The sequence below is a fragment of the Lissotriton vulgaris genome, chromosome 2_2 (genome assembly GCF_964263255.1).
Source record: "Lissotriton vulgaris chromosome 2_2, aLisVul1.2, whole genome shotgun sequence".
Taxonomy (NCBI): Eukaryota; Metazoa; Chordata; class Amphibia; order Caudata; family Salamandridae; genus Lissotriton; species Lissotriton vulgaris.
In genome coordinates, this window is record NC_141688.1 from 28,012,178 (window position 1) to 28,026,546 (window position 14,369).

The 14,369-nt window shown below is 46.1% G+C and overlaps 1 protein-coding gene across 5 annotated transcripts in view; it reads right to left on the bottom strand.

The window, feature by feature from the left end:
- The window catches only part of MYO9A (myosin IXA), a 1,208,318-nt gene that overhangs the window by 327,061 nt on the left and 866,888 nt on the right, over window positions 1–14,369 (bottom strand). For all 5 annotated transcript variants that reach the window (XM_086959231.1, XM_086959230.1, XM_086959229.1 and 2 more), the window contains 2 exons: window positions 12,109–12,422; window positions 9,438–11,033 (listed from right to left, as the gene is read on the bottom strand). In XM_086959231.1, coding sequence (XP_086815357.1) covers window positions 9,438–11,033; window positions 12,109–12,422 — 1,910 coding nt within the window. The remainder of the gene's footprint in view (window positions 1–9,437; window positions 11,034–12,108; window positions 12,423–14,369) is intronic.

Below are 14,369 nucleotides of genomic sequence, written 5' to 3' on the forward strand. Positions count from 1 at the left end.
TGATCAGCGCCACGCACAGGGAAGGCACCAGGTGTCTGGGACTGAGTTGGGCGAGTCGGATCCACCCTTTGCGACACTGCGGCCCCTACTGCCTGGGGACATCGGGGTGAAGCTGGTGCAGTTTGCTGAGGAGGGGGCATCGGAAAAGAGGCCCTTAGAGAAAGTGAGGGTGCACCCCTGCCGAACGGCGTGGTGAAAGTCGGACAATCGTCAGAGGCACCCCCAGGGTCGACATCGGCTGTTAGGTGCAGCGGCCCGACGGTGCTGGCGCCCAGCATGGTTAGGCAGTTCCTCTTGTTGCTGCTGGTGACACTGGACTGGTGAGGCGACTTCTCCTCTAGGACTCGGGTGGGGGCCTGGTGCTGGGCGACTGGTGGCTGTCGGCAGGTGTGGATGCCTTCTGCGCAGCAGCTGGTGATGGGCAGGCTCAGGGATAAGTCCCTGCAGAAGCAGCAGGTGGCTGACGGGCCGAGCTCCTCGTACTGACAACAGAGTGACAACATGGGACCAGCCGCGGCCCTTGCGGCCAAGATGGACTCCGTGCTGGCAGCGGTGGAGCGCATAGGCACCACACCGGAGCAAACTAAGGTATCCCTGGAGGCCCGGATTGATAAGGCCACATCTAACTTTACTTTTCTTCATGCTGACCACCGCAAGCTGTCGTAGTCCGTTGCTGTGCAGAGTCAGTCGCTTCAGGAGTTTTAACCTGTGGTTCAGAATTATGCTTCGACGCTTCAAGATATCATAGAAAGGGTCCACGTGCTGGAGGATCGCTTTGAGGAATGGGAAGGACGCTCCCGGCGCAACAATGTTCGGGTGGTCGGGCTCCTGGAGGGCGAAGAAGGGAAAGACCCGGAGCGGTATACCGAAAATTGGCTGCAGGAACTCCTACCCTTGGGGATGTTGTCCCCGCACTTTGTGGTAGAAAGAGCGCACAGGGTGCCAGCGCAGAAGCCACGGCCCGGAGCCCGGCCTCACCCGTATCTCTTCAAGCTGCTTAACTACTGTGACCGGGATGTGGTATTACACGAAACCAGAAAGCTGGATGATCTGACAGTGGGGAACAGCCGTGTGATGTTCTTTCCAGACTACACGGCAGAAGTACAGAGAAGGAGGAGCACGTACCTGGCGGTGAAAAAGCAGCTGAGGGAACTAGGACTGCCGTACTCTTTGCTGTTCCCCTCTTGCCTCCGCGTGATCACCAAGGAGGGTGCCCGCTTCTTCGATGCACCGTCAGATGTCTGGGACTGGCTAGAGGAGACGGGACAGTGGAAGGGTGCACGACCTACGGGCCCGGAGGAGGGTGAGTGGCAGGTGCAGAGATCAAGAAGGCGCAGAAAAAGGGGGCCCGCCGTGGCTCAGGCCCCCGTCCAGCTGCACCCAGCCCGCAGTAAATGCGACTTGAAAGGCAGGAAGCACTTGAAGCGGTTGCGACCCTGAGAGAGGTGCATGGTGTTGCCCGAGTGGCCTTCCAGCCACACAGCCAACCGGACATGAGTGGCTCGTCATCCCCATCTACAGTACTTTCCGAAGATATGAGTATGCCAGTGGTAACACCCCAAACAGCTGACCTCCTTATGTGATGTGACCTGTGGCGGACATGCAGAGGTCCCTGTCTATGACTTTGCAATTACTTGTGATATTGCTCTAATAATATAGCTGTGCGCACTGTTGTGCTATGTTTCTTTTATCCAAGCATGATTGCGCTGCTACGGAAAGCTGCATGGCTAATTGAATGTGGGTGTCTTGGCAGGCTCGGGCTGGAGGGTACTGAGTGTTCACTGCACTCGCGGGCTCTCCTGCTGGCGTACTGCACCGGCCCGGTGCGTTTACAGGCCCTAGATTCCCCAAACACCTCTTGAACATCCGTGTGGTCTGGGTTAGGGGCATAGCGAAGTGCGGTTGTTGGCAGCACACTCACCAAGACAGCCATTGCGCTGCACTAACACATTCTTGTGTGGTGGATCTTGTTGAGGTTTGGACGTATGCCCTCTTGGAGACTCGCCCTTTTTGTTACACTGTTTGTGATTGTGCTCATGTTTCAGTTGCGGCACACTGACATTCCTCTCTCTGCTGGTGTTCGTAGGTCCCCCTATGAGGTGTTACCCTGGCCCTGTGCGGGTGCGAAGCGTCCAGACACATGACACACACTAACATACTGACCTGGAACATCCACGGTATGCACACCCCGTCATGCCGCTACTCGGTCTTTTCCTACCTGCAGCGACATGGGGTGGGGATTGCTCTCTTCCAGGAGACGCATATGACACAGATTGAGCTTGATAAACTCCGCAGGCGCTGGAGGGGGCAGATATTTGGCACGACCTTCTCTGCACATGCGCGTGGCACACTGATATGGGTGAGGGCGGGTGTCCCCTTTGTCTGCAAGGACGTACTGGTGGACCATGAGGGAAGTTACTCCCTAGTGCGGGGGCGGTTGAATGGCCAGGAAATACTGTTAGAATCCCTTTATGCCCTGAACACAGATCAGCCCTCCTACCTAGAGAGCTTGAATTAAATCCTTCACCCATACGCCGGTCTCCCTTGGTTGATTGCAGGGGACTTTAACATGGTGCTAGATGTGCACCTGGACCGATCCATCCCTCCCCTCCGAGCTACGGCAGTGGCATCTAATGCGCAAGTGTTTAGGGATTGGCTTTCGCACTGGGAGGTACATGACTTCTGGCACATGCAGCATCCCATAGATAGAGTATACTCCTACTATTCTTCCGTCCATAATCTGCATGTCCGGTTAGATCGGATAATCGGCGCTCGGTCACTGCTCCCGCTCCTTGCCAAATCAGAATACCTAGGGAGAACGCATTCTGATCACAACCCCCTATGGTTCCAGATTAGTTGGGAGACGGACCGCCCACCTGTACCTATGTGGCGGCTGCAGCCTGCCGCACTCCAGGATGCAGAGTTCCGCTCATCGCTGGGCTCGGCCATCTTAGCTTACTTTGAGGCCAATGAAGGGACGGCGAGCAGCGCTTTTGGTGGAGTGGGATGCACATAAAGTAGCTATTCGCGGGCACTGCATTGGGGCCACATGGAATATACGCGAAACGTTGTCCGCCTCCCTGACGCGCTGGGAGACAGAGCTCCAACAGTATGAGAGGGAGGGTGAGCACTCGCGCACACTGAACGACCTGTGCACTAGGCATGCAGCCCTGATGGAGCAGCTGCGCTGTCACAATTATGCGGCACACACAGCTAGGACGCATGCCAGGGCGGACAGAGCCGGCCGGCTACTTGCCTGGTTGGTGCAGAGAGAAGAGCGCGGAGTCCCGATAGGAGCTTTGTGCAAAGCAGAGGGGGAGATGGTGTACACACAACGAGAAATCCATTGTGTTCTGACCGACCACTATAAGCAGCTATACAAAGCTTGCGGCACTGGCCCTAGGCATGCGTTAGAAACGTTCCTGGATACTGTTACTTTGCCTGTGGCATCTGAGGAACACAGAGATGCGCTTAATGCCCCCCTCACTCTGGAGGAGGTGGGCAACGCGATCCGGGATATGGCGACTGGGAAAACTCCCGGGCCGGATGGCCTACCCGCCGAATACTATAAGGCGAACAGAGACATTCTCACCCCCCTGCTCCTCCAGCTGTATAACACAGCTATAAGTGACAGCCTGTTTCCCCCATCCATGCGGTAAGCGTTTCTGGTCTCATTTCCCAAGCCGGACAGAGACCCCACTGCTTTGGGTTCGTATAAGCCGCTGCCAATGCTTAATGTGGATTATAAAGTTTTCGCAAAAACTCTTGCAGGGCGGCTTGCGCCGGTGTTCCCTCACCTAATGCATTCTGATCAAAATGGGTTCGTGCCAGCGAGATCCACGTCCCTGAATCTTAGGAGGTTCTTTAGGGTGGCGGCTGAAGCGACAAGGGAATGGCCCAGGGTGGGATGCCTGATAATAGACCTGAAAAAGGCCTTTTATTACCTGGAGTGGGAGTACCTGTCTGCGGTGCTATCGCGTTACGACCTCGACACGAGCTTCCTGCAGATGGTTTAGCTCCTCTACACAAATCCTGTAGTTCGGGTGCAGCTGGGCCCCTTTATCTCTGAAGCAGTGGGCCGGGGCACCCGGCAGGGATGCCCCCTGTCCCCGCTGCTGTTCGCGTTGACTGTGGAACCCTTCGCAGTGGCACTGCGGCAGACGCTGGGAGACGGAATTCCCCTGGGAGATGCGATCCACCAGGTATCGCTTTAGGCCGATGATCTGCAGGTGTTCGTGAGGGACGTGACACGTATACCGGAGCGACTAGCTCACTTGCTGAACCAGTTCGCAGTTGTCTCAGGGGTCCGGGTGAACGCGGGCAAGTCCTGCCTCTATGCATTTAGCACTGGCATAGAAGACCTGGGGTACTGTCTCGAAGGCACGAGAGTCCAATGGAAGGCCGACACCTTCAGGTATCTAGGGATTCAGATCTACCGGCAACGGGCTGATCTCTTCGATGGCAACCTGGGACGGGCGGTGACAGCGCTTCGATCCCAGATACGTTTTTGGTCCTCCCTCCCGCTGACCACTACGGGTAGAGTGGCTCTTGCCAAAATGGTCATGCTCCCCCGACTCCTGTATTATTTTGTTAATCTGCCTCTCTTTATTCCGTCCTCTTTTTTTTCGTCGCTTAATGCGGTCCTGCAGGACTTTATCTGGGGTACGTCTCTACACTGATTGGCGCTAAGGAAACTATTCCTGCCAACAGACAGTGGAGGGCTGGCCGCCCCCCGTTCCGAACATTACTACCTGGCCGCGCAACTCCAATGGATTGCCCGCTGGTTGGCGGATAAAGTAGAGATGATACTGCTACAGTTGAGCCACCGTACTCACTGGAGCGTGTCACCAAGGTCGTCCACCCTCTGGCGGTGCCTGCGAGACCCACTCAGCTGCTGCTGGCAGTTGCGTTTAAGTGCTTTGGCAGAGCCCTTTTCCTCACTTGAAGGGTGCTCCCGTACATGCCTGCGGTGCCTCCGGAGGGTTTTCCGGGAGGTAAGGGGGTCCTTACACGTCCCATGCTAGAGCAATGGAGAGAGGCGGATATCCAGAAGCTGGGCAACCTCTTTAGAGACGGTGCATTAGTGGCATATGAGATGCTGGTCTTTGAGGACGGACTTCCCCCTGGGGGGTTCCTGCTACATTGCTCCATTGTGGCGAAGATGACGGCCAGGTGGTGAGACGTGGCAACGGAGCCTGACCAGCATTTAACTATGCAGTACCTACACATCAGGGGGAGGGGCAAACATCTGGTCTGCTGGTTTGCTGGGTCGTTAAGGATCCACATGGGGTCTAGTCTGGCCACACTCAGGGGTAAATGGAAGCGTGACATGGACAGGTTACTATCTGATAAGGAGTGGGAGAGAATCCTTAAATGTCCGGTACGCATTCCCAGAAATATGCGCTTCCACCAGATACAACTTTATGTTGTTCATAGGGCCTACCTCACACCTGAGCTAATCAACAAATACTTCCACCGCATAGACGCGTCCTGCCCCTGATGAGGGGAGGTGGGCGCAGGGTTCCTCCACCTTTTATGGAGTTGCCCTAGGCTGGGCACCTACTGGAGTGTATTAGGTGAGCTGCTCCGGGAATGCACTAGTTGTATTATATCCTTTGACTGCCCGGAATACATTTTGCACCATTTCAGGAGGCCGCCCAAAGACAAGGTTTCGTCCCGCTTTTTAGATCTGGGGATGGTGGTGGCTAAACGCCTCCTTACGAGGCGCTGGAAGGCGCGTGACTCACCAAGCGTACAGGCGTGGACCTACTCCTTTCAGGCATGGGCCCGGGCGGAGTGGCCGGCCATATGTAGAGAGGAAACGGTGGGGCTACGAAAAGAAACAATGGCGGAGCGCTGGGAGCACATGCTTAACACCTTGCAATTGCCGGTGGGGTCAGGGGTGCGGGAGCTGTAGAGAGTTAAGCGGCGCCCTCGGTGGTCTGAGTGTACCGTGGGCTGTTCTCCAGTCTAAATAATCAGTTAAATACCGTTTTCGACTCTCGGAGTCATGCAGGTTTCAGGTGCAGGGCTAGCTGGAGCTGGGGTGCGCGGGGGGCCAATGGAGGGGGGAGGAGGGGAGGCATGAAAGGGACTAGTCAGTCAGTCAAAGTCACTTTATTCAATTATTTAAAATCATAAAAGTATACTATACCTATACATAGAAATGTTCAAGTTTATATATAATAGTTAAAAAGGTTTGATAAAAACAATACAATACATGAATATAAAAACAACAGGCTATATAATGATTGTATGGAAAAATTTTACATAAATATACATTATCTCATATCAAATATTATTGCGTTATTAATTCATTATGTACATAGTAAAGTTGAAGACTGTGGCAATTAAACTTTATGCGATACCAGTGTCCCTTACTCTATTCTGTCTAACACGGATAGAAGCTATCAGAAAGTTTGCAACTCCAAACATCACTACTGGGGTCTCCATAAGCTGTAGAAATAGCAGTGCAGGTTTTACCTGTGTAAACCCCTTATCCCTTAGCAGTGGTACAATATACTTTTTACGACCTTCCACTAAGAAACGGCAAAAAAACAAAAAATGCGTAAGATCTTGATCAGAGAAACTATCACATTTACAAGGTTCATTTTCCGTTGGTCTACACCACTTCTCATATTTGCCCAGCAAAAAATGTGCCTGATTGAAACGGAATTTTGTTAAAAGCCACCAATAGTATGGTCTTGTGACAATAATCAAATAAGCTTGTATAGACATTGTTGTAATCAGGGAATTATGTACCCTTACTGTTGGCTTAACAATACTCTGTTACCCACAAAATGTTTCTTTACCCATGTAATATCTTCCTTACATAGATTTTCGGGGTTATTATATAATTCAGGCCGACCTAGTTGCTTTGCTATTGTTTTTATGTATGACAGCCATTGAATATCCTTTGCTCTATCACGTCCCATACAATCCTTAATGATCTTATGGTTTAGTGTAAGGTTAGGGTTAAGCCATATTTTAATCCAAAACAAGAGTGGTGCCATGTTGAGGGAATCCCCAAGGTAGCCCAACCCCAGTTCCATATGTACTGCAAAGGGGATGTTGAATGGGGTAGCCCTAAAAGTGAACGCAGGAATTTGTTTTGCTTTCTCTGGATTTGGGCAGAATCTTTATAACCCCATATCGCCGCTCCATACCTAGCTATGGCTATAGTTTTAGATCTGTATATAGCCAGTATGGCCTCTGCTGGTTTTCCGCCCAATCTTTTTGCAAACCCCAAAATTGCTGCAAACCCCAAAATTGCAAAAGTGAAAGGGGCTAATATGTATATGTGGTTTTGCAGCGGTTTTCTACTTTTTGCTTCTTTACAGTTGTTGTATAAAAGTCATTTTTGTGCACAAGTACACGTTGGCAGGATCCACCCTACTCTGCTAATGCACTAAGCTTAGCGTGTGGACAGTCATGGACCAACTCAGGGGTGGCTCTCCCGGCACCCCACGCTCTCGCCAGCATTGGGCAGTTATCCTTTACTTATGACTTACTGCACCTGTGGCACTGTGTTCCTTAAATGAAATGATATAATGTACATGGACGCTCATCTGACATGCCCAGGTTGCTGAGTTGATACTGTTGAAATATCTAATGTACTGTAATATCTCTAAAAATGCTAATAAACAGACTTGACAAAAAAAAAATCAGGGAAGAAGTAATACGTGGGTGGAGTGGAGGATGTCTTCCAGCTTATAAAACATTGTATGCCAACAAATGACGTGGGATGTTTCAATGGACACTTATCTATAGTGCTACTGTTCTAATACTTAAGAATTCAGGACAGAGGTTTTAGTTGGGATAATTACCTCAAACCTTGGTATGATTTTCAGTCTCCCTAGTGCTGAATTAAAACCCAATATTGTTGTAAGAATGAACAAACAAATAACTGTACAAAAGACATCAGCAAAAAAGGTGCTGTTGTAGTTGACTTGGCCAAAATGAAGAACATGCAGATACATTCTTTGAAAAGCTTGCATCAAACATCTAGCACTATTGAAATACAGATGACTGCAATAGAAATACTAAGACGAGGTACTGTCCATTAGAGTTACCAGTTCTGGGCAGAAATGGGAGGTCGTACAGAACAAGATTGCTGGATGGTCAAAAGCATCCTGATTCTCAAATTTCTAAGTCTGTGCAGTGCTGATCATTTATCATCAAACGGGAAGAGTGGAATGGCTAAAAAACAGGGCTAGCGAAAAGAACATCAACGTTTTTGGAAGCTTTGTCTAATACAATGATGCATACTTCGGAATCACAAGTAAGGAAAACAAATGCACAACCCTTACCACCAAAGACCAGGCCCACAAGTTACTGCAATTGGATAAAGTAGTCCTCACCATCTTGATGCTCAAGACAAAGCATTGACGTGATCATTAAAAATAGATAAGTCCATTGCAAAGACTAGTTTTTTTCAGGACCTGTGTCACAAAACCATTATAAAATACATCATTGCATTCATCTTATTGACACTTATAACAATACTAGTCAAGCTGCCCGATACTCGGTACATTACCAAAGGAAAACCGTAATTTTTTTAACAGACAGAACTGTTGCAGTTATTCATGTGGGGTAAAAATAAGAACGAGCAGCGAAAAAAGCTTGCGCTTTAGGTGAGCAGAGTCAATAACAAAAAGCAGCTTGCGTCATTTGGATCTGATAAGCAAACACTTTATCAGTGATACGATAAGTGTGGACACAATTAATAAATGTACGTTGATCAGTGAGCAGGTTTTCTATTCCATAGTCTTCTAGGGGTAGGGATGTACCTTTGCACAGCTATCTTTGTGACTGATCACATTTTCATTTCCATTTGTCTGTATATGCTACAAGACATAAAATGGCTGAAAATAAAATCAAACATTGTATGGAAGCCACCATTCGGAAAGATAGTACTTCTGCTAAAACCAAACTGGAGACATAAGTGGAAAGTTCTTCTCATACCTTACTCACCAAAAAAGGTATGCAAGAAGAGGGCAGCTTGCTTCTTATTCTGGAAAGTCAATCAAGGTGAAAGTTTCACCTAATGTAATTGGATCTAATAGCTTTTCGCCATTATGTTCCTGGGCAGGACACACGTGGAAAAAATGGAACGTGTTTACTTTTATTTTGATGTCAGAACACCTCTTTAAATAAAAACAGTATGGTGAACTAATTTTCTTGTTTTTGTTGCAATAACCTACTGTGAAGAAGAGTATGAGTGCACAATTAAAAGGGGACAAAAAGGGTGGTGGGTAATTTTGTATAACTGAAAGAGCTGGGTATTTAAAACATTGCATGAATTAAATTATAGAGGACCCTTGAATACAAACATAAGTAGATCTGATTTCATGTCAAATTACAAAGTATTTTGATAAATAAAAGAAAATTTACCAGTCAATGTTCACACATATAAAATAAAGTTACCTCCCACTTACTTGGAGATGTTGATATAGTTCTCCTTGGGAGTGAAAAATATAACACTGGTCCTGTCACCAACAGATCCAGCCATGCTCTTGTTGGTCAACCATGGCTGCCGGAAGCGCTCTGCTTTGCTAGTAAATTCTTCAGGTCCACCCTGCAGCTTTTGGCCCCATCTTTCAGTCGGGTTACTTTCCTCCCCAACCACAGTAATGCCGTCGCTCCTCTTTAGGAACATACTGACAGGCCGGTCCTTTGATGCGGGGTGAATGGAGAGATCTTCTCTTTGTCCTACTGTGAGCCCTTTTATGGCCACAGGCTGAGATGAAACTGGTACCCCAGTTGGTGCACTGAGGTCCACAAGCAAAGACAATGGACGCTCTGATGATTTTCTAGATACTTGGGAGGTAGTGGATATGGATAAGGTCTCGCAATGGAGTCTCTCATACTCATCACGATCCTGCTGTTCAAAGGCTTTTCGCTGCCTTTCTAGGATGTCCTTCTCATGCCTTATCTTCTGCATTAGCTCCCGCTCATTATGTTGCTGAAGTTGTTTCTGTCGTTCCTTCTTCTCTTCATTTAACCGTTGCAGTTTGACGAGCACTGGGTCTGTAGAGGCCTTTATCACACCGCCCTCAGCAGATGTGTGGGCAGTAGGCACAACAGAAATGTTGTAGTTGGTTGTCCGCAGATCCTCTGGCTGAAGGTTACTTTTGTTGTGTATAACATCTGCACTTTCCTTTTGTGCCAATTGTGGGCTTTGTGAATGGTTCTCAGACAGCCCCCGGTTTGTTTTGTGACTGTCCTGAGGTGGAATATAAAAAGTGGGTAGACTGCTAGATATAAGAGGTTCCCGGGGATGAGGCTTGTAGGTGGCAATCACATAACTTTCAAAAGGACTCTCTGGTAATTCACACCCTGAAGGAGTTCTTTGTTTAATAGGAGAAACATTCCAGTGTGAAACTGCAATGGAGTTGAGTTGAGTCGGACTACTGACAAATGAGTTTTCTGCCATGCCTTGCTCGGTCTGGTCATCGGTAATCATTCCGTCTATTTTACTTTGACTATCCGCGTTATGCAACAGATCCAGACTCCCTTGAGAGCCTTCACTGTCTAATGTTCCCAGTGGAGAAGGCAGATCCTCAATTGTGAGCTCAATGGACGCCCGCCGCTCATCTGATGGTGACAGACCACCCCCAGTTATACGGCCCTTCAGAAGTTCTAAGCTGAATTGGGCCTGTTCCAGCTCTCTCATTCGACGGCTCTCCCGCTTTGCCCGCACCCCTTTTTTCTGATTAAGGTCCTCCAGAGACTTACGTCGCCCTCTCACAGATACCTCTTGCAACATACAAGGATCCAAAATACCAGTACATCTCTCATTCTGCTGATATGTTAAATCTTCAGTCCTGTCGTCCAAATGCCCAAGGTGGGACTCAGGGAAATTATCCAAAACAGGTCCATTTCCCTCCCTCAACAAGCTATGCTTACACTGTAAAATGTCAAGATTGTTACTCATGACAGACATCTCGATCCCAATTCTGTCCTCTTCTGTGATTTGCTGGGTGTCTTCCAACTCCTTTTCTTTTAACCATTGTTCTTTCAGAGCACGAAGCCTGAAATAGAATAGGCATATAAGTCTTTCCAATCAATGAATAAGGATGAAAGAGTGGCATATGTACATAGAGTTAAACAGATGCACCTTTTTTCCTTCTCAGCTATTGCAGAGAAGGGATAATCAAGTGCCCCTCTTCAGGTTCTTAAGGATTTGCAAAGCCAAAATAAAACACTTCTAGGCAACAGCAAACAGAGGATAACCAAAAAGAGAAACTACATTACACTATCCCAAAATTGTATTTGTAAACTTGTTGGCACAGGAATAACAAATCATTCAGTTGAATATGTAAATGAATTACAGCAGCGTTAATGCCACACATTTCTGGTTCTTGATTCACAATTTTGTGGCTTAATACTATGTGAAGGTAAGAATAATTGATATAACATCTAACATGCAACATCAAGAGGAACACTAGATGGCCCACGCCTTTACATTTTTACTACACCAAGATGGTCCGACTAAGATAAGTTCTCCCCCCATCCGCTGATTGTCAACTTAGAATACAGGGACTAATTATTCAGTTTTCTATAGCTTTTCATAAAGGATATAATCCTGCTTCTAAACAATCCAATAACATAGGCTTCCTAAGTAAATAAAATCCATTCGAAAGTGCTCATAGTAATTAGAGCTGAACTAGTACTTACTTCAGTGCACAGGCTATAGGTGCAGCTTTTTAAGTATATCAATTTTGTTTGGGTAATCACATCAGACGAACAAAATAAAATGGAGGAGCAAATGTGGTGCAGAGAAAACGCATTGTTATTTTGAAGATGTGAAAGTTCCAGCAGCGAATTCTATTCTAAATACAACATCATTATCCCACAAACTCTTTTCAAATGTGAAAAACCTTTTATGATTCTGTAGAATACCTTACAATCTGTGTTAATCTACACAGTGGTACCACTGCTACAACAGAGATAGCAGTGTGTGTCTCAGTAGAGCTCTGCCAACAGGTTAGTTTGTCTGGAACAAACTACAAAATATAAGCTCAAGTAAAAAATTTGACAGACCATTTACTAGCTTTTCTTAACGGATGGCACAGGTAAGCTTTTGACTTGATATTGACGTATTACCTGCAGCGTGCTGTATACCCTCTAACTGCTGATTGTAACTGGATGATCTTTTTTCTTTGTGTTCTATACATATTTTTGGCCTGGTAGCCTCTCCATATAGCCTGCAGGCATGTTGCTGCCCTCTGTCTGCGAGCCGCATATTTCCGCCAGCAGTTCTGGATAATGGGGGCAGCCGTCTTCTGGCGGAGGAATTTCTGCCTCAACACAAACCCTCGCCATCGAGACTGGATGAGAACAGCAGCATTATGGAGAATAAGTGGGTCGATTTCATGTTCCAACTCATGTTTTCTTTGCTTCCAACTGCGCCAGTGTGTCTGAAATAACAAAAAAAGGTCTAATAAAACTGGATACGTTAGGAAGCGAATTCCCAATCTTTTGATCATTTTTCCTTTATTAATTACTCACACTTCCATTTTCTGATGCAAGTCAGGACCTAGACCTAAGGAATAGTGATGCATTTTACTTAAAGAATATGTGTAAGATCTTGCCACTACTTGATTAGAGAAACCTGGATGGGTTACTGATGGGAGCTATACAAGGAGAAAACTTCTCTACAAAAGAACATTTCAAAACCTTCCACTAGTAGTTAATGTTTTAAACAAGACAAATACAAAAATTTAGGTAAGCATTAAACCAAAGAAATCAAACCAATCTTATGAAACATTAAGACCTGTGGTCGTGTGTTACCATTTAAAGATTCATTACACCAATGTCAATAATTTGTTAGCTGCTACATCAAAAAACAGAACGTTTTAAATGTAAGTCACAACTACCACAACCCCACTATATCTACATAAACAACAATTAAATGAAAATATAATCAACCTTTTATATTTAATTATATTACTCAACTAACCTAATCCTAATTGTTACTGTTAATCAAGCCTTAAATTAAACGCAATTACTAACCTTACTGCAACCCTCATGCCTCACCCTAACTCTAAAGTTAGCTCAGTTAGTTATACTAACCGACAAAATCTTCTAGTGTTAAGATCACTGTTGAGCAGTCTAATGTGAAAGGTAAATGGTTGTCCTTATTGTTCGACATGACTTTTAAATGTGTCATTGAAATGAGATGACCGGCATTAGCGACCAAACGGAGAGATTTGCCATACACTTTTTAAAAGAGGCCCTGGACTGACATATAGAGGCTTGCACACTTTTCAGACTGGACTCACTATTCAGTTGTGTGCAAATCTTTCTCTAGGATTGACATTTATCTGGTTAAATGTTTGTAGCAACATGACTATGAAATGAGAGGGGTCTTACCACCATATATCATCACATATCAATCTTGCGCCAAGAATCCTACTCGCATACAATACATAAGAAAAGGGAGGGCATGCTAAAAATAATCACTGGAGAGAAAATCTGAAAGGCCTAGAGATCAAAATAAGAACTCTCAACAATTTTACAGTCAGATCTGCAGAGAATATGAAATAAGGCATTAACATAATCTTCATCCATATGTCTGAATATTTAGTCTTCTTAGTATACCAACAATATTGGCAAGTAAGTGGGAAAGGTTGAAAACTCCCACCAAGCAAATAGAATAATAGTAAAATAAGTAAAAGAATTTTAAAAAGGTTAGGGTGAAACTGGGAATCATAATGAAAACTTGTTTTAACATTCTTCAGACTTCTTCAGTGCTTATTCAGTGGTAGATCCAGGTACAAATGTTTTTTTTTTCTCCAAAACCTACAACTGCCAGAAATCTCAGGTGAATGTGAGCTACTCAATGCAGACGGGAATGGAATGGATCATTGTAAGAAACTGGCTCTATATATTCTGCACCAAAGTGAGGTACTGTGTGTATAGAGTCCAAGGGTCTCCAGAGGCTTGGCAGAGGCTAACGTTAGATAGAACCTTACTCTCTAAAATGGTAGCTTGGTCGAGCAGTAAGGCAGTATCAGAGGACAGTGTAAAGCATTTGATGTACACACTCTTTCAGCAAATGGCCTCACACACCCAAGAACTGAACTCTAGGCCAATTGTTTTGTATAAAAAGATATACTGTTTTATTTCTAGAACCAAGCAAGCCTGGTGAAGGTAAGCATAACAATATTTTTCAGTAGCAACTTACTTGTGTGAACACACTTCAAAATAGCAGTCTAACTTGTACTGGTTTTGGTTACAGTTTTAAGAAAGCAGTTTGCAACACATTGCAGGTATAGTACATTCAATTGAATGGGCTTTTCAAGTAAAATGCAGTTCATAACTTTTCAGATTACTTTTGCTAACACAGGACTGGATCCTACATT